At 47.4% G+C, this 20,000-nt stretch overlaps 3 protein-coding genes across 4 annotated transcripts in view; all 3 read left to right on the top strand.

The window, feature by feature from the left end:
• Positions 1-20,000, top strand: part of pvalb8 (parvalbumin 8) — a 109,306-nt gene that overhangs the window by 10,454 nt on the left and 78,852 nt on the right. The window lies entirely within an intron of this gene.
• Positions 4,646-8,338, top strand: aimp2 (aminoacyl tRNA synthetase complex interacting multifunctional protein 2). 2 transcript variants are annotated; one of them, XM_083676538.1, is made up of 4 exons: positions 4,646-4,792; positions 5,390-5,608; positions 6,021-6,255; positions 7,021-8,338. In XM_083676538.1, exons 1-4 carry the CDS (start codon positions 4,778-4,780, stop codon positions 7,407-7,409), a joined length of 858 nt encoding a protein of 285 aa, XP_083532664.1. In that variant the 5' UTR covers positions 4,646-4,777; the 3' UTR covers positions 7,410-8,338. The 2 variants fall into 2 exon arrangements, with proteins under 2 accessions (XP_083532664.1, XP_083532663.1); XM_083676537.1 differs by having other exon boundaries at positions 4,646-4,900.
• LOC310809920 (cytoplasmic phosphatidylinositol transfer protein 1-like) overlaps positions 16,759-20,000 on the top strand; it is a gene marked incomplete at its 5' end in the record, with an annotated part of 6,025 nt that continues 2,783 nt past the window's right edge. The window contains one exon of the mRNA XM_083677441.1: positions 16,759-16,975. Coding sequence (XP_083533567.1) covers positions 16,759-16,975 — 217 coding nt within the window. The remainder of the gene's footprint in view (positions 16,976-20,000) is intronic.

Here is a 20,000-nt window from a genome sequence, read left to right as displayed (position 1 = left end):
CCTATCATTTTTACGTTGGTCTTCTCCTTTGTCTGATGGCTCAAACAGAACGATGACTGAATGATGCATGAGCACTAACGCTTGTTTACCCCCGTACCCCAGGGGGGCACTAAAACAACACACACAGCAGGTGCAGGGAAGATGACACACCCTTGGAGGGGGTAATTATGTTGCCGTGGCGAGGAGGACAGACGGGGAGAGACTTTTCCAAATGAGAAGGCACCATCAGATAAGAGGACGGTCTGGTCCTCTTAATGGAGGCGCCCAATCAGGAGAGGCCGCAGCGGAGGCGGTCCTCACCTTGCCATTGACTGTCTATCGGTGCTAATTTGAGTGGAAGAAAAACACACACACAGTTGAAACAGTCAGGGGCTTTACTACACACAACTGAAACAGTCAGGGGCTTTACTACACACAACTGAAACAGTCAGGGGCTTTACTACACACAACTGAAACAGTCAGGGGCTTTACTACACACAATTGAAACAGTCAGGGGCTTTACTACACACAACTGAAACAGTCCAGAACCAACCAGAGGGGTTCTGGGCCGACCAGAGCCATTCTGCACAGGCTCAGATATCTCTCTTTCACATTATACCCTAACCCTAACCCTAACCTTTACCCTAACCTTTACCCTAACCCTAACCCTAACCCTAACCCTAACCTTTACCCTAACCCTAACCCTAACCGTCATTCTCACCCTAAACCTGATCCTAACCCTAACTCTAACCCTTACCCTAACCTAACCCTAACCCTAACCGTCATCCTCACCCTAACCCTGATCCTAACCCTAACCCTAACCCTAACCCTAAACCTCATCCTAACCCTATCCCTAACCCTAAACCTAGCCCCACACTCCTGGCAGACTGGCAGGCTCCATTTCCCTCTCCTTGTTCCTACATGATTTAGAGAGCCACGCACTGTCGGGTTTCACCCTGGGCCCAGTCTCACTTTCTAGCCCCAGTCCGACTGCAGGCCACCAGATCCACCCCCCCCCCCCCCTACTCCACACTCACCCCCGCCCTCCATTACCTAGGCCCTGGCTCAGCGGGCCGGGCCCCTCTCTCTCCTCCCTCCCCTCCCTCTCCTCCCTCCCCTCTCTCTCCTCCCTCTCCTCCCTCCACTCTCTCTCCTCCCTCCCCTCCCTCCCCTCTCTCTCCTCCCTCCCCTCCCTCTCTTCTTCTTCTCAGGATCTCGGAGGCCAGTGAATTATTCAGGGCAAACACGCTGTCCGAACACCAAACTCAATTGTGCGTTTTAATTAAATCTGTCTCAGTGCTCGTAGTGTGTGGTGTTTTCTCACTGCTCGTAGTGTGTGTGTGTGTGTGTGTGTGTGTGTGTGTGTGTGTGGTGTTTTCTCACTGCTCGTAGTGTGTGTGTGTGTGTGTGTGTGTGTGTGTGTGTGTGTGTGTGTGTGTGTGTGTGTGTGGTGTTTTCTCACTGCTCGTAGCGTGTGTTTTTCCTCTCTCTTCCTCTCGTCTCCCTGCGCTCCTCTGTAGCGGACGTCGGGAGGAGGAGGAGGAGGAGGTGGAGGAGGAGGAGGAGGTGGCACGTAACACTACTCAGCGGACGGACGGGAGGGAAGGTGACGTGTTGACATGTCAGAGTGACATGTTAAAGGAGGTGTGCACCTGTGTCAGGCCAACGTCCGCTTCCCGCAGAGGTCATTCCTGAAGTGGGAAGATTGGGTTGCAGAGGGTTTGACTGGATTGAATTATGGCCGATCCCTTGTGGTTAGCTAATTTAGTGCCAAGGGTAAATAAAGTCGCCCAAATTGCCAAGGGTGACTGTATTCACCAAAAAATGCATGAATGACGACGCTTCGTTTTGTAGCCTATCAAAGTATTGTTGCTAGGTAAACACCATATAAAACACTTGGTGGTAAGTGTTCTGGCAGTTAGTGGCCCTAACCCTAACCCTAACCCTAACCCTAACCCTAGTTAAATGGCTTTAATGGATTTGATGGAGAAAGTTAAGTTCACAAAGCAACTGTTTGGATCTTGTTTCGTTGCATCAGTAAATGTCCACTTGCATGTTATTCAGATCTGATGCCATTGTTGGTTTTCAGATCCATTGTTGGTTTTCAGATCCATTGTTGGTTTTCAGATCCATTGTTGGTTTTCCTATTTGGCTAACCTGAAGAGAAACCACCTGACAGATTTGATTCCGTAAACCAAGGGTTGGTGTCAGTGGAATTTAAATTCAGTCAATTAAAGAAGTGAATTGAAATTCCAATTCAAAGATTGCAAATAGGATTATTTTCAATTATTTCTCACTAAATGGAATCTCTCAATCAACAATAAACTGGAAGGTTTTACACTTTTGAATTATGAATTCAAGCAACTTCCTGCCTCAAACCTGGAGTAGACAGACACAGCAAAGGGGCACACACACACACACACGCACACGCACACGCACGCACACACACACACACACACACACACACACACACACACACACACACACACACACACACACACACACACACCCCTGACACACCCCTGTCTGTAGACTAATCATTCTGTAATCAACACCAACCGTACTATTAGCCATTTCTGACACGTGCGTGCACTCACATACAGACACACCTGATCTCAGCAGGAAAAACAGCTGACTCGCTGGTCACTGAAGACAGGTGACACTGCCCTTTGGTTCCTGAGTGACTCTCAAATGTGCACACACACACACACACACACACACACACACACACACACACAGATCAATTCCTGTTGCGTGATGGGGATACAGTCTGGCTGATTTGCTCCCAACACAGTCTCCAAATTATTCCGTTCTGGGGTAATCATTTGGAGACTGGGTTGCTCGCCTGGTTGGACTGCATTAGACTCGCTATTTCCAGGCGGTTCAGCCCCGCAGTTACTACTAACAGGCTGCAGGGGGCAGCAACCGCCTTCATGTTCACAGAGAATTCAGAGAGACGTTTTATTGAGGATTTCAACAGCTGTCATGTTGTCAGTGTGTTTGTACTTCATTGACACGTCACAGTGTGTTCTAGTTTGTAACTTGGACTTGGACAAACTTAACTAATCATTTGAATTCTTCTAAATTGCACATCGAAGGTGAAATACGAAAACATGTGCCTTAGCCTAAGGTTCGGGTAGAGTCGTCCGAAGGAATGAAGTCTCTACTTTATCTTTGAGAATAGTATTGATTGGAACTCAGGTCTTGTCAAGTCATTAAGATCAGTAAAACTATACCATGATTAATTCTCTTCAGGCTACATCTTGACTGGCCCTCCCAAAGACCTCTTCACCCCCACTACCCCCCTGTACTAACCCTAACCCTAACCCTAGAGACCTCTTCACCCCCACTACCCCCCTGTACTAACCCTAACCCTAGAGACCTCTTCACCACCACTACCCCCCTGTACTAACCCTAACCCTAGAGACCTCTTCACCCCCACTACCCCCCTGTACTAACCCTAACCCTAACCCTAGAGACCTCTTCATCCCCACTACCCCCCTGTACAGTTTCTCTACTGTAAATAAAAATAAATTAAAAAATTTTAAAAAAATTAAAAAGTAATTCTTCCTTCTTCTAGCATTGTGATGCCTATGGTCCCTGGTCCGAGCATAGATTTGTTTTTCTTATGATGACTGATGGATAGATGATTCACTCACTTAAACAAATGTATTTGTTGGAAGTAGCTTTGGATAAAGGCGTCTGCTAAATGTCTAAAATGGTAGATTTGAGTACCAGCGCCACCATGTGGACAGACAATGTCATTCTGTTACGATTGATTTTAAAGGTGTCAAACACTGATATGCAAACAGCACCATGGATGTAAACTTAATAATAATAATAATAATAATAATACACTTTATTTCTATAGAACCTTTTTAAAACAATGTTACAAGGTGCTTTACAAATAGATAAAACAGATATGCAAATAAAAACAGGAATATAAGTAGAAACAGTAAAACACATTAAACAGAATGAGAGCAGCATAAAAAACTAAAATAAAAGTAGAAAACAGGAAGAAAAAACCCACATTAATAAGAATAAGGGCAGCATCAATTAAAGGCTAGTCTATTAAAATGAGCTTAAGAAGACATTTAAAAGAAGATACTGATCTTTGGTGCTGAATGACCAGGACCTCATCAGTGCCATTTTCACACCAAGAAAACAGCTCATCTCAAACGACCACAGCGCCACTTACTTTGATCAAGCGTAAAATTGTATTTTAATAATTCACATTCACACCTTTGGATGCCCTTTTTATATGTTTCGAAATATATAATAATAAATATATAGATAATAATAAAATAAAAAGTAATAAATAGATAGTAATAAATAGATCATAATAAATAGATAATAATAAATAGATAATAATAAATAGATAATAATAAATAGATAGTAATAAATAGATGATAATAAATAGATAATAATAAATAGATAATAATAAATAGATCATAATAAATAGATCATAATAAAATAAAAAGTAATAAATAGATAATAATAAATAGATAATAATAAATAGATAGTAATAAATAGATAATAATAAATAGATAATAATAAATAGATGATAATAAATAGATAATAATAAATAGATAATAATAATAAATATCTGTGGACTCATCGAAATTCACTTTCACCGGATGTGACGGAAGCCAACCGCGGCCGCTCTTTCCGTCGGTCGGTCGTCAGCTGGAGCTGCAGCCGCGGTCTGCGTCTTACTTTCTCTGTAGAGAGGCCCGAACCTCACCACCGACACCACACCGCCACCGACCCCGGCCCGGCACGGCACGGCTCCGGCACCATGCCCATGTACCAGGTAAAGCCCGTCACCGGCGGTGAGATACAGGTTGACTTGCCGACGTGCATGTACACGTTACCGAACGTCCACGCTCCGGGCAGCGGCCGCTGCGAACATGTGCTTCAGGTAAAACTGAACTCCGCGTCGAGCTCCTGATGTCACTCTTGACTTCATCACTGTCAAATATGTCAAATCAGATTCTTCAACATGCTGACTGGCTGTCAATCATCCATCACTTCACCCACAGCAGCAGCGTAGCTTGTTGTCATGCATGTTAGCTAGCTGGCTAGCGGGCTAGCGGGTTTGACATTTCTGCACAGCCCGTTCACTTCCTAACCAGTTCCACCGGCTGATGCAACGTGTGCACAACGGGTTGATGTTCGGTTGTGGCCCCGGGGCTGGGTGGGCGGGGGGGTGTGTGTGTGTGTGTGGGGACATCACTAACAGGGTGCTAGGTAGCCAACACACAGCCCAGCAGTTGATGACACTATACATAAATGGATATCCATTCTTTTATAGGTGTGTGTGTGTGTGTGTGTGTGTGTGTGTGTGTGTGTGTGTGTGTGTGTGTGTGTGTGTGTGTGTGTGTGTTAACCTCACCTCTCTCTCTTGTAGAACGGTGGAGAGGTGGACCCTGCGGTTCTGGCCCTGGAGAAGCGGCAGGATGAGATCCTGCGCCGGCTGTACCAGCTGAAGGCTGCGGTGGACGGCCTGGCCAAGACGGTGACCACGCCCGACGCTGACCTGGACCTGTCCCTGAGCAGCCCCCCCTCCAGCGCCCCCGCCTCCACGACCTTCACAGGGACCACAGACCTCGACTCCCTGCTGGGCAAGGTGAGAGGGAACCACAGGCTGAGGGTTTTAGGACATTTCTGCTTTATCAGGATGGAGACAGTCGAGATGGACAGGAAGAGAGAGAGAGGAGGGATGACATGTCGAGGGTCGGAATCGAACCTGGGAGCTTTAAGCATTAAGCGGTATTCGCATTATAGATTTCAAATCAAAGTGTATTTGTCATGTACACAGAATACAGCCGTAGACGGTGCAGTGAAACGCTTGCAGCAAGCTAGCTCCTCAACGATGCAGCAATCAACAATGCAATATAATAATAAAAATGATAAGGTAAGGTAATTCAATTGTGGTTCAATATTTCTTCTCTTTTTCTGTCTCCCCCCCTCTCTCTCTCTCCCCCTCTCTCCCCCCTCTCTCTCTCTCTCTCTCCCCCCTCTCTCTCTCTCTCTCTCAGGACCTGGGCGCGCTCAGGGACATCGTGATCAACGCCAACCCAGCGCGCCCGCCGCTGACCCTGCTGGTGCTCCACGGGCTTCTGTGCCAGCGCTACCGGGTCCTGTCCTCTGTCCACGTCCACTCGTCTGTCCCCGCCGTGCCCCCGCCCCTCCTCGGCTGTCTGGGCCCACGCCACGCCCACAGCTACACCCGCCAACGCTTCCAGCTGGGCTTCACCCTCATCTGGAAGGACGGTATGCAGTCGGGAGGGGGGGGGAGTTCATGTGGCTTCAAAGTGGCGCAACCAGACTAGTTTAAATGATATGATGTCAGACGTGCAGGTGTAGCCTTGCCTCTGGTGCCCAGGAGAATGCCCAGGAGAATGCCCGGGCATGGTGTCTCTGCTCATACAGATATCAGTGCTCATTAGAAAACCTCTTTCAAACTGAATATTTCATCGTAAGTTACCACCATGATTTGTATTGACCTTTTATCCTCCCCTCCTACCCCTTGTCCCTCTCTCCGTCCCTCCCTCCCTCTATCCCTCCCTCTATCCATCTCCCTGTCCCTCTCTCCGTCCCTCCCTCCCTCTGTCCCTCCCTCTATCCATCTCCCTGTCCCTCTCTCCGTCCCTCCCTCCCTCTGTCCCTCCCTCTATCCATCTCCCTGTCCCTCTCTCCGTCCCTCCCTCCCTCTATCCCTCCCTCTATCCATCTCCCTGTCCCTCTCTCCGTCCCTCCCTCCCTCTGTCCCTCCCTCTATCCATCTCCCTGTCCCTCTCTCCGTCCCTCCCTCCCTCTATCCCTCCCTCTATCCATCTCCCTGTCCCTCTCTCCGTCCCTCCCTCCCTCTGTCCCTCCCTCTATCCATCTCCCTGTCCCTCTCTCCGTCCCTCCTTCTATCCTTCCCTTCATCCCTCCCTCCCTTCCTCTATCCCTCTCTCCCTCCCTCCCTCTCTCTCTCCCTCCCTCTCTGCTCCCCTCCCTCCGTCCCTCCCTCCCTCTCTCTCCGTCCTCCAGTCCCGAAGCTGCAGATGAAGTTCAGCGTTCAGAACATGTGCCCCATCGAGGGCGAGGCCAACGTGGCGCGCTTCCTGTTCCGCCTCCTGGCCCCGTACCCTGGCGACGCCGCCGTGGCGACCCTGGTAGACAGCTGGGTGGATGCCGCCTTCTTCCAGCTGGCCGAGGGGGGCGCCAAGGAGCGGGCGGCCGTCCTCCGCTCCCTCAACGGGGCCCTGGGCCGGGGCGCCTGGCTGGCCGGCGCCGACCTCTCATTGGCCGACATCGCCTGCTACTGCTGCGTGCGCCAGACAGGCCCCGCCTCCTCCACCCCGGCCAACGTCCAGCGCTGGCTCGAGGCCTGCGAGAACCTGGGTCACTTCCGCCCTGCCCAGCCTCTGCTAAAGTGACCTCCGACCCCGCCTGCCCTCCCTCTGCTGCAGTGACCTCTGACCCCGGCCACCCTCCCTCTGCTGCAGTGACCTCTGACCCCACCCACCCACCCTCTCTCCCTCAGGGGGGGCCGTCCTGTCTGATCTCACACACTGTGCTCAGAACAATGAGAGAAGGCGTTTAAATAACAGAACACACACAGGCCAGAACACACCCAAACCTCTTAACTCTGCCAGACTGCCAAAGCGGTCCGGAACACTCACCACCTAGAGTGTTCCAAGTGTTTGGTGTGGTGTTTACCTAGAAACAACACTCTGATTGGCTACAGTCAAGAAGCATCATCATTGATGCATTCATGGTGAATAAAGTCACCCGTGGCACTCTAGAATGTTGAAAATTAGGGCGACTTTATTCACCCTCGGCACTGAATGAGTTAAAACATGCTCCCACCCTTATTCGTTTGTTTGGGTTGGTCATTCGACCGGGAGGACATTGTTGGTGTAAAGCGGTGTGGTGGAGCCTCAAAGTAACATGTTCCAGTAAGAGGACTTGAAGAGTTTACCACCATGTTGCTTTCACCTGTTGGGGTCATTGTAGTGGTGAGATTCCTTTAAGGAGGGGAGCATTCTGGGTAGGGTTGGGACAAGGCCTCGGTTATGATTTGAGCTGTAAGTTATGGAAAATGCTGTACACTCACACATCTCCCTCCACCTCGTGCCTGACATGATCTTGTATTAGATGCTGTGAGTTTGTGTTGTGTGTGGTTGTGGGTATTACTGGGTATGGGAATTACTGGGTATGGGGATAATTACTAACTGTTTGAAACTGAACAGTGGAAAATATGATGCAACAGCACCACCTGCTGGTGAGACGTGAAGTATGAGAAGTGATACTTTGTAGCGTTTCTTTTCGTAAATCATATAAAAATTTCCACTTTGGATCAAACTTTGAACGGTGGTTTTCTGTGTCTTTTGTCATTTGACCGAGGTGCATGTAGGTTTCATCATCCTGTTTACCTCACGTTAGCCCTAACAGAGAATGATGGTAGAGGCTAAGTGGGATCCTTGGGATGACCCCACCCTAACCTTAGCCGTTAAGAGTCTGGCTGTCCTGAGGGTCCGAGTTAGCGTTTCCCGACATCTCGACGTCTCTTCATGAAATCAACTAGTTGAGCCATGTTAGTTTCAAGTTTATTGTTACGTCTCAAACACAAGTGCAGGGAGTCAAATTCTTAGGCTCGGTTCCATGACAATGCAGCATACAAAAAAATACAATAATACAAATACCAGTAGTGAAATGAAACAAGGACAAGACAATAAGTGACATCGTACAAGATACGTGAGACAGTTGGACAGTGACGATTGTTGGAGACACATAAGACAATAGACATGACACAATTTACAGTATAAATAGTAAAGTAAAAAAGTAAAGTGGGTCAGTGGAATGTCATTATTATTGCATTGTGCCGTTGGTGTAGAGATGTTTGTTGGTGTTCGTGACACTCTGCTCAGTAATACCGTATGTGACCAGGAGGGGGCAGGCTGGTCATTCTCAACGGCTTGTCATCCTTCCTCCTCTGCCGTTACTCGTCCTCTTAGGCTCAGACGCTGGGATGGAGAGCAGGAAACAATCCAGCAGGTTAGTCGTGTGACAGTTAGTCGTGACTAGGTTTACTTTTGAAAACAAAACAGACAATAATCTGAGAGGCTGTCAGGGCACATATACCCTAATAACACATTCACACCTTTGGATGTCCTAAAAGAAATGTGTTGGACACATTTCGAATGCAGTGTCGGGTGTTTACAAGGTTAACAATTGACAATGCAGCATCCAATACAAATAATATGAGGTAGGGTGAGGTAGGACAAGACAATAAGTGACACAGTGCAAGATAAGTGAGACGGTTGGACAGTGACGATTGTTAGGGACACAAGACAATAGACGTGACACAATTGCAGTATAAATAATAGAGTAAAAAAGTAAAGTGGTTCAGCAGAATGTCATTATTACTGCACTGTGCCGTTGGTGTAAGAGGTGTTGTTAAAGATATTTATCTTAATATCTGTGGAGAGACTCTTCATGAGCGGGGTCACAGACAATACACCGTATCAGGAATGGGCTCAGAACCCTCTGTATGTTTAAAACTAAATCTTGTTTAAAAAAGAACAAAGACGTGGTCTCAGAGCCGCAAGCTTACACAAGGAATCAGTACTTTCTCACAAAGCCGTAACTATATCTGTAGCTACACAGACACAGTAATAAACAATGCTTTTCACATATCGAGAGTATTTCAGTGTCTACCGGTTTCAGTGGTGTTGCCAGTTGAGACGTTCTCATGCTAAGACAGCTTTAAGGAGGTGTGACAATTATTTTTCACACTTCCGTCTGTCTCCGCCTCTCTCTGGGTCCCTGAGGAAGACGTCTTGGCCTCTGTAGAAATACGTGCTCTGTTATTTCGATCAGTCTGTCAGCAGACTTTTCAGCAGGATTTGTGTGTTGTCTCACAGGGTTCGTGCAAAAATTACCACATTCATAAGACGGGAGAGAGGGACGGAGAGAGGGAGGGATGGAGGGAGAGAGGGAGGGACAGAGAGAGGGAGAGAGAGAGAGAGGGAGAGGGAGGGAGAGAGAGAGAGGGATGGAGAGAGAGAGAGAGGGAGGGACGGAGAGAGAGGGAGGGATGGAGGGAGAGAGAGAGAGAGAGGGATGGAGGGAGAGAGAGAGAGAGGGAGGGACGGAGAGAGAGGGAGGTATGGAGGGAGAGAGGGAGGGATGGAGAGAGGGAGGGACGGAGGATGTTAAACATGGATCATATTGTTTCCAGTTGCTGTTCCTCAATCTTCAATAATCCCAGGGTTCAGACGGGTTTGGCACTGTGTCTGGACATATCCAACAGGAAGTCTCCCTCCTGTCTCTAGGTGACCACCTGACTAGACCAACCCTCGTCTGACAGCGGGGATTACGGCTCAGAACGCACACACACACACACACACACACACACACACACACACACACACACACTACAGCCCCACTGTGAGGATTGAGTGAACAGAGAACGCACACACAGACACAGGGTTGAAGATAACAGTACTTGTTATCAGTGCTGAATGCAAAATGACAATGAAAATAATCAGTCAGGATATCCATTATTATTATTTAATTACTCAGGCAGCTTATCTGATGGTTTTGACATGCCTTCCATCGCCCTCGCCCCCAGACATATCTTTTAAATTAAAAAACGCAAAGCACCAAGAAACTGAATGTTAAGTGCTTTCATGTCACATTTGTTATGCGATTGCGAACAGCGTGAGTGTCCATGTTATTCTCATTCAAAAACAAGTCAGACATTTTCAACATACTGAACAGCTCACCTGGACTGAACAGCTCACCTAGACTGAACAGCTCACCTAGACTGAACAGCTCACCCGGACTGAACAGCTCACCCGGACTGAACAGCTCACCTGGACTGAACAGCTCACCCGGACTGAACAGCTCACCCGGACTGAACAGCTCACCCGGACTGAACAGCTCACCCGGACTGAACAGCTCACCCAGACTGAACAGCTCACCTAGACTGAACAGCTCACCCAGACTGAACAGCTCACCTAGACTGACCAGCTCACCTGGACTGAACAGCTCACCTAGACTGAACAGCTCACCTAGACCGAACAGCTCACCTAGACTGAACAGCTCACCTGGACTGACCATGTTTTTCTACCTTAAGCCTTCAACAGCATCATCAAAACAGCTCGTTTAGATTCAGCAGGAGCTGAACAAGAAACATAAAAAAACGTTACGTCTCCTAGAGACTTCTGATACGCTGAGTAGAAGCTCCTCTCCATGTTTACTCCAAGGTCAAAGGGCACATTTTACTGTTGTAACGCAAAAGGAGAACTTGCTCAAAATGCTCATCGGTCAGACCGTTCCTTTGAGGGGTGAAGAGGTTCCCCTCATGACTGTACAGGCGTTCCACAGGGGCGCTGGAGGGGAGGGGGCTGTTGAACTTGAGGAACAGCTTCCTCAACCTCGGGAAGTCTTTCAGCGAGTCCAAATGTTTGTTGGTTCCCTCCAGGTAGGTCCGAACTTCCTCCGCAGCGCCGCCCTGAGTCAGAACCGCATTCCCGGGTCCGTAGCTGAAGAAATCCTCCTCTTGATCCGACTGGAGAGGCTCCGCCCAGGAGCCCGGCTTCTCCTCACTGCTCAGCTCCACCTGGGACGCCTCGGCCACCAATACCAGACGCATCTCTTCCCTCTCAGCCTCTTCTCTCACCCACCACAGGCGGAACTGCGGCATCGTGGCGGTCGCCATCTTGGCGTCCACGCTGGCGAACAGCCGTTGGAAGCGGGAGTCGATCGCTTCCAGGACGACGCTGATGTGGTCGGAGAAATAACACGTGATGGATTTCTTCTCCCAGAGCTTTTTCTTCAGCGTGAGTAACGTGGGAATGACCAGTCCCAGGAAACATTTCTGCTCTCCCTGGAGGAGGTCGATAGCGACAGCCAGCGGCTTCCAGACCTCCACGTAATCTTTTAAGAATTCAATCTCGTAACATTGCAGTCTTGCGACTTCCAGGCTGTCACACACTTTCCCCAGCTGCGCTTCGGTGAGAGACATCATCTTCTGGACCACACAGTATTCTGTATTCCAGCGAGCAACGCCAGGGACGGTCATCATCATCGTCTCCAGGCCCTCCAGCGCTGATGCGGCCAGCGGAGGTCGGTTGGCCTTGTTGCCGACGGCAGCGCACTTGGCCATGGCGCTGCAGTACAGTTCGTGAGACGCTCCCTGCGACACGGCGGCCGCTAGATCCTCAGAGGCGATCGAGTTCAATGTGTGCGACGCGCAGCGGCTCAGCGGGAGTAGAAAGAGGTGCATGCCGGCGTCCGTTTCCCGCTCCAGGATAGAGCCTACGTCCTCCACACGGCCCCGGTCCTCTTCATCCGCTTGGTCGTCGAACTCTTTGAAGGCTTTGACAAAATGGCTGCCGTTGCCAGTGACGGTAGCCTGGATTTTGCCTTCGATGTTGTAGGCCACGTGGATCTCATGGATCTTCGCTGCGATCGCGTCGCAAGTGTGGCCGCCCCGGATTCTGGCGCAGGCGAGCGCGACGGACTTCCTCTCCAGGTCGTTCTCGTCAATCCAGTGGCAGGTCATCCCGAAGAAGCTCCTGTGGTGAACCGTCCAGACGTCTGCTGTGGTGCACAGAGACTTGACGTTGCCCAGCTTGGACACGAGTTCCTCTTTCATGTTAGAGAACGCCTTCTCGACTTTAGCCGTCAGAGTCTTTCGGTTCATCGTCATCTTCCCTCCACTCAGGCCCTCGATCAGCTTCCTGAAAGCAGGCTGCTCCACCGCAGAGAACGGCTGGACGTCTTGAACAAGGAAGTTGAAGACAAGGGCGTCCACCTTAGGCTGGAGTGTTTCATGGACAATCTTTTCCAGCCTTTGTTTTTTGGAGTTGGGTGCACCGTCAGTCTCTGGTTGGCTCGGTTCACCTGCTCTGGAGGCCTCGTATGTGCCGCGATGCCGTCTCTGAAATACAATGAATACGCCTGGGTAAATAAGCAGAAAAAGTAGTGTATCATACTATCACATACTACTATTGCTGCCGTATGTTGTTGTTTTATGACTTCATTGTTGCACTGTTGAGGAGCTAGCTTGCCCAAAGCATTTCATTACACTGTCTACGGCTGGATGCTGTATATGACACATACACTTTGATTTGAATCAATGAAAGTGGACTGGAAAACACAAACACAAAAATAAATGTCATGTGGATTGCTGCAGGGTTAAACTCCCGCTCGTAGTTGTGTATGAGCTGATATGGACAGTTAGACCCATCAGCTATCTGTATGACTGTAACACTTTTTTCTCTAACTTCCTGGATGTGATTTGAAACTACATTACAATTAGTTTCAAACATCATATGCAACACTTGTTAGGCGCTTCTGATGTATAATATCAATTACACAGATATTTAAATGTATTTTCAGATGTAGTTGAATGGATATACTCCATGTAACAACGTCCTTCAAAGATTGAGATTCCAAACAACCAATGCGTTTTGACAGGGACTTTATTTTGACACATCGCGCCCATGCTGCTGGATGCTGCTGGATGCTGCAGCTTTTACGGAGCTTTGCGACCACAGAATTCTAGGAACTTTTATTAGGCCTGTAGGGATTTGATTATAATGATCTGATTGGGATACTTGCTACATAACTACGGTGCTTGCTATAACTACGTACACCATTAAATCACGACGTCCAGGTGGCGTTGGTGTTGGACGAACTTACCACCAAATGTTTCTTTAGATTGGATGTCGAATTCCTGGAAGAGGACAGCAAGTTAACTTTGGGCATGCACAATACGCACTGGACGTAGATATTTTTCGGATTATGTTGCTCCTTGAAAATGAAATGGTGGCGGTATCGCCAGGTGTGAAGGGATAACGTAGTAATGTCCATTTTGTGTCCGTTTTTGCAGTATTGTATCTGTTCGTTTGGATGCTACAGAAGTAATATATCCGTTTACGTAGCTACCGTATCCGGTTACGTAGTTACATGTAATCTACGTTACTATTGGCTACTACCTCTGCGCAGTTTCTGTGTCTCTGTCTGTCTGTCTGTCTGTCTCTCTCTCTCTCTCTCTCTCTCTCTCTCTCTCTCTCTCTCTCTCTCTCTCTCTCTCTCTCTCTCTCTCTCTCACACACACATTCATCCTTTCATTTGCATCTACAGTCCTCATTGTTTATACAGTTTGAACTTCTTTGGCTGTAAAACTTTTGTTGTCTTCCTTTGTATTTGATAATACAAATATATTAATATACAAGTATATATATATATACAAGACACCTTTATCCAAAGGGACTTCTTAACTTACAGCATACATTTGTTGTGTGTCAGTTCAGGCCTTTACTTCTGATCAGAACTGAAAAGGAGCAATCTAATCGGATTGCTTTTATATACATTATTAGGAACACCTGTACACCTTCTCATGGTGGAGGAACACCTGTACACCTTCTCATGATGGAGGAACACCTGTACACCTTCTCATGATGGAGGAACACCTGTACACCTTCTCATGATGGAGGAACACCTGTACACCTTCTCATGGTGGAGGAACACCTGTATACCTTCTCATGGTGGTGGAACACCTGTACACCTTCTCATGGTGGTGGAACACCTGTACACCTTCTCATGGTGGTGGAACACCTGTACACCTTCTCATGGTGGAGGTGGTGGAACACCTGTACACCTTCTCATGGTGGAGGTGGTGGAACACCTGTACACCTTCTCATGGTGGAGGTGGTGGAACACCTGTACAACTTCTCATGGTAGAGGTGGTGGAATGGTGTGGGGAATGTTTTCTTGCCACACTTTGGGCCCGTTAATACCAATCAATCATCGCTTGAATGCCACAGCCTATTTGAGTATTGTTGCTGACCATGTGCATCCCTTCATGGCCACAATTTACCCATCTTCTACTTCCAGCATGATAATGCATCATGTCACAAAGCAAAAGTCGTCTCAAAATGGTTTCATGAACATGACAATAAGTTCAGTGTTCTTCAGTGGCCTTCCCAGTCACCGGATCTGAATCCAATACAACACCTTTGGGATCCAATAGAACACCTTTGGGATCCAATAGAACACCTTTGGGATCCAATAGAACACCTTTGGGATGTGGCAGAACGGGAAATTCACAGCTTGAAAGTGCAACTGAAAAATCTGCAGGAATTGCGTGATGCAATCATGTCATCATGGACCAGAATCTCAAAGGAATGTTTCCAACATGTTGTGGAATCAATGTCACGAAGAATTGAGGCTGTTTTGAGAGCAAAGGGAGGCCCTACCCAGTATTAGTATAGTGTTGTAATAAAGGGAGGCCCTACCCAGTATTAGTATAGTGTTGTAATAAAGGGAGTATTACCCAGTATTAGTATAGTGTTCTAATAAAGGGAGGCCCTACCCAGTATTAGTATAGTGTTGTAATAAAGGGAGTATTACCCAGTATTAGTATAGTGTTCTAATAAAGGGAGGCCCTACCCAGTATGAGTATTGTGTTCTAATAAAGGGAGTATTACCCAGTATTAGTATAGTGTTGTAATAAAGGGAGGCCCTACCCAGTATTAGTATTGTGTTATAATAAAGTGCTTGGTGAGTGTGTGTATGCGAGAGTGGACATGGTCGAGAGAAATGAAGGTTGACAGTGAAGGAAATTATATGAGTGAAACTGCAGAAGTAACAAAGCCTTTTGTATACATAGCCAACAGTAAAGGAAACTCTCCTGAGCCACAAGTGTTCAACCATGTAGACGCCCCCCCCCCCCCCCCCTCCCCCCCAGACTCCAATAAGTGATCCTCTGACACGCACACACACACACACACACACACACACAAACACACACACACACACACACACACTCACAATCGATCTGCACAGATTCGATCTACTGGGCATGGAAGCTGTAGCCAATCAAACAGTAGAAAAGCTTCCGTCACGTCCGCCGTTGCTCCGGATATTGGACTACACGTTGGTCGATATGTAACTTATATTGCATTTTAATGTCGCCAATGAATCATTCCTTATGTCGAAAACACCATTACTGTCTCGATGTTGGTCATTAACCTGCAGTTGAACATCGTACAACTGTAAGTGACCCCAGGCACCATAACATACAGCGGTTTATTGCTCATTTCTTGCTCAGTAAACATGTAATTGCTTTTTGAACGGCTTGTTTTCGGAGGTTTTGGAGATATTGTGTCAATGTTAGTCATTATGCTCTCCGTGACTAGGCGATGTTGAAAGGTTCCGATTCCAATCTTTTGAAAATCGAACAAAACACCCAACTGTGTGTTCAGTCTCTCTTTAGATTTTTTTTTTTTTTTTTAAACTTCAATTAGTGACTTGATTGTCGGCTATAAGACCAAATCTGCGACTAGAATTGATTCGTTTAGACGAGGGAGGGTGGGGTCTCGTTGGAGTCCATCGAAGTGCAGGTCGGTGGTGTATCCCCTCGAGTTTGTGCAGATGTGAGACGTCTCCCAGGGAAGAAAAGCGAATTGGGAGGTACTGAGTTTCAAACCAAAAGTGGAGGTTCAATGATCAGCCGATTCAGAAACTACGAACGACCACATGTGGTTCATCCGTGAAATCCGTCAAATCGTGGAGACTCTTACCACCGCCCTGATTACGCGCTACAGCTCCAACAAGTGACTGAGCATTGGAGACGGTGAGGTGTACCCCTTGGGCTGTACACACCGCCGACCCTGGGAGAGGAGAGGAGGGGCTCACAGAGACGGTATGATCAGGGGACCTCTCCAGGGTTTGTTTGGACCGGGCTGTGGACTAGTATGAAGCGCCATGGCGTGGTGTGACCACGGGGTTCAGACGCTGCTGGCCACCGTGGGGGCTTTCGCGGCTTTCAGCCTGATGACCATCGCCATCGGGACCGACTACTGGCTGTACTCCCGGGCGTATTTATGCAACGCGACCAACATCACCGCGGACGAGACGCAACCCAAGAAGGCGAGAGGAGATCTGATGCACTCGGGGTTGTGGAGATACTGTTGTATTGAAGGTAGGAACAGTATGAACAGTCTTTACGCTTTGGACATTGTGTGACTTCCTGTCAGAAGAAAAGTGTAATGGTTTCTAAGAGGAAAAAGGCGATAAATCAGTTGTGTTTTACAGATTTGTCACACTCAATGTTGTTCCTTTTGTGTTAAAGCCTACACACGCGGAGACAGAAAGAGAGAGAGAAAAGGAGAGAAAGGGGCGCGTTCTTTTACGCACGCCGAGAGATATGGACAGAAATACGCACGGAACTAGAAAAGAGACTTTAGCAGCATTAGAGAAGTTATTAATGAGAGGAATAGATTGAATATGACAAAAAAAGACGATAAAACCTGTTAATAGATAGGTAGATAGACCTGTTAATAAACTGACAAAGATTAGACTACACTCTTTTTTTTTCTAAATGCAGGCGCATGTTTCAAGTAGAAGAAGGAGAGAACCATATCAAAATGAAGTTTGAGAATCATTTTCAACGCTTGATTGATTCCTGTCTGATAGGCTAACCGGTTTGTGTAATATATCATAAAAGCAACGCCTAGTAGATAACCTATGAGATTATTCGTCATATTAGATGGTGATATTTTCTTCACACTTTGTGGCATGATGCTGATGTGACCGACAACAGCACACTGAAACACAGTGCAGTCTTCAAAACACATAAGGGCATTATGTGTCAGTTGGTAGAGCATGGCGCTGACAACGCTTAGGTTGTGGGTCCGATTCCCGCTGGGACCATATATACTGAAATGTATGCACTCACTGCAATGTAAGTCTCTTTGGGTAAAAGCGTCAGCTAAATGTCTTATATTACATATGATATGAATGGACGCGGAGTCTGACTTCATTCATGTCTTTATTGACGCTGTTGCTTGGCAACATCCCTGATTCCATTGCTATGGAAACATGAGCGAGGTTTTTAAAAATAGACGAACCTGAACAGACCTTTTCATTGTCCGAGGAAATTAAAAAAAACAACCAGATGTTCATTTGTCGGATGATACACACCAGAGACCTATTTACTTATATGTGAAAGTATAGAGTATGATGTTTTAAAGTAGCTATACACTTTTGGAGCGCAGTGTGTCTGTATGCAACATGTGGCAGAGGTGTTGGTGAATGAGCGGAGAGCACAGCAGTGACGTCTGGTGCCTAAACGACAGTGGCAGTGAAATCTAAATCTATATCTATATATTCACACAGCAGCCTATACAAGATGCCATGTAATGAAATGCTTTAGGGTAAGCAACTCCTCAACAACGCATCAACCAAACGAAACGAAAACAAACGAACGACAGACATGTTTTATTGACCAACCCATTCTTTCACAGCGCAATTTCCTTTTTTTAATGAGGCTTCATATTATGGCGTATTCAAGAAATATGTTGGAGAAAGTTCCGTGACATTTCGAGAGGTCGTTTAAGTGTCACCTATGCGTCTGAAACACATGTCAAATTGCCTGTCGAATCACTCAATTGTTTTTCTATATGTTGTTCTGTGAGCCTTAGTGTAACTCTTAATATAACCACTCAGGTCATATTTCGATGTGGCACCCACCCACCACACCGCTTGAAACATGGCCACTTCTGTTAACCCGCACAGCGCTCTGCTGTCTTTACGGAAACCGGAGCTCACCACGAAATGCTTCCTAAACGGTTCTATATCTTGACAGGTACATATATCATCTAAATAGTCTCACAAGTTCTAGTTCTTTCACAACAAGCAACAGGCTGCAAGCTCTTCTGCTGAAAGACCTATTTCACTAATGTCCGCCTGAAAACCAGACCCAAACTAAACTGCTTATAACATTAGAAATATGATGATCAGATGCAAAAGCAGGATGCCTGTTGATAGGGAACACCTTGAAGTTGTGTGTGGATATGCTCAGATCATAGTTCACAATAACATACTACACATGACAAGGAGATAAAGTCATCAATAATTAAATTAATAAACAAATTAAAGCAGAGTTTGAGACCAATTATTGGCCCGTCCAGCTTGCCGTTAAGAATAGGCTACATGATCCTCCACTTTTGCCAGTCAAAGTGTGTGTGTGTGTGCGTGCGTGTGTGCGTGCGTGTGCGTGCGTGCGTGCGTGCATGACTCTTTTCTCAGTTACGTGATTCATCTCCCCCCGTGCGAGGTGTGGACAGACTCCCGGCTGAAGTGTTATCCTTACAAGGATTGTAAAAAATATTAGGAGATAGACATGAATTCCTTCTCCCTCCCTCCCTCCCTCCCTCCCTCCCTCCCTCCCCCCCCTCCCCCCCTCCCTCCCTCCCTCCCTATAGCCTATCATAGATGACAAATGGCAAGGGAGAGCTGTCCTCCAGACACAGATGTCTAGCAGCAGTCCAGCTGTTGGCAGTGTCTCCATCCTGCTCTCTGTTAACTCCTTCAGTGCCGAGGGTGAATAAAGTCGCCCAAACTGTCAACATTCTAGAGCGCCAAGGGGTGACTTTATTCACCAAATATGATATAAATGATGTTGCTTCATCTTGTAGCCAATCAGAGTGTTGTTGCTAGGTAAACACCACATAGAACACTTAGAACACTCTTTCTTTGGCAACTGATGGGTTAAAGGGATGAACACTCAAGATAACACGTTCACGCAGAACGTATTTTCTTTGCTCTGCAGAAACGATCCCCCAGAACGTATTTTTTTTGCTCTGCAGAAACGATCCCCCAGATCCGTTGGAGACTGATGTTTCTAGAACAACATGACAACATTTTAGCAGAAGAGATGGTGGAATCTGCCAGCTTCAGCACTGGACAGCTCCATTCACAAAACCCCGCTCCACCAGGGCTCTCTCCCTCTCTCCCTCTCTCCCTCTCTCCCTCTCTCTCTCTCTCTCTCTCTCTCTCTCTCTCTCTCTCTCTCCCTCTCTCTCTCCCTCTCTCTCTCTCTCTCCCTCTCTCTCTCTCTCTCCCTCTCTCTCTCTCCCTCCCTCCCTCCCTCTCTCTCTCTCTCTCCCTCTCTCTCTCTCTCTCTCTCTCTCTCCCTCTCTCCCTCTCTCCCTCTCTCTCTCTCT

Source organism: Argentina silus (genome assembly GCF_951799395.1).
Source record: "Argentina silus genome assembly, chromosome: 9".
Lineage (NCBI taxonomy): Eukaryota > Metazoa > Chordata > Actinopteri > Argentiniformes > Argentinidae > Argentina > Argentina silus.
The sequence above is the reverse complement of the archived record's forward strand: the minus strand, read 5'-3'. Positions and strand labels throughout refer to the sequence as shown.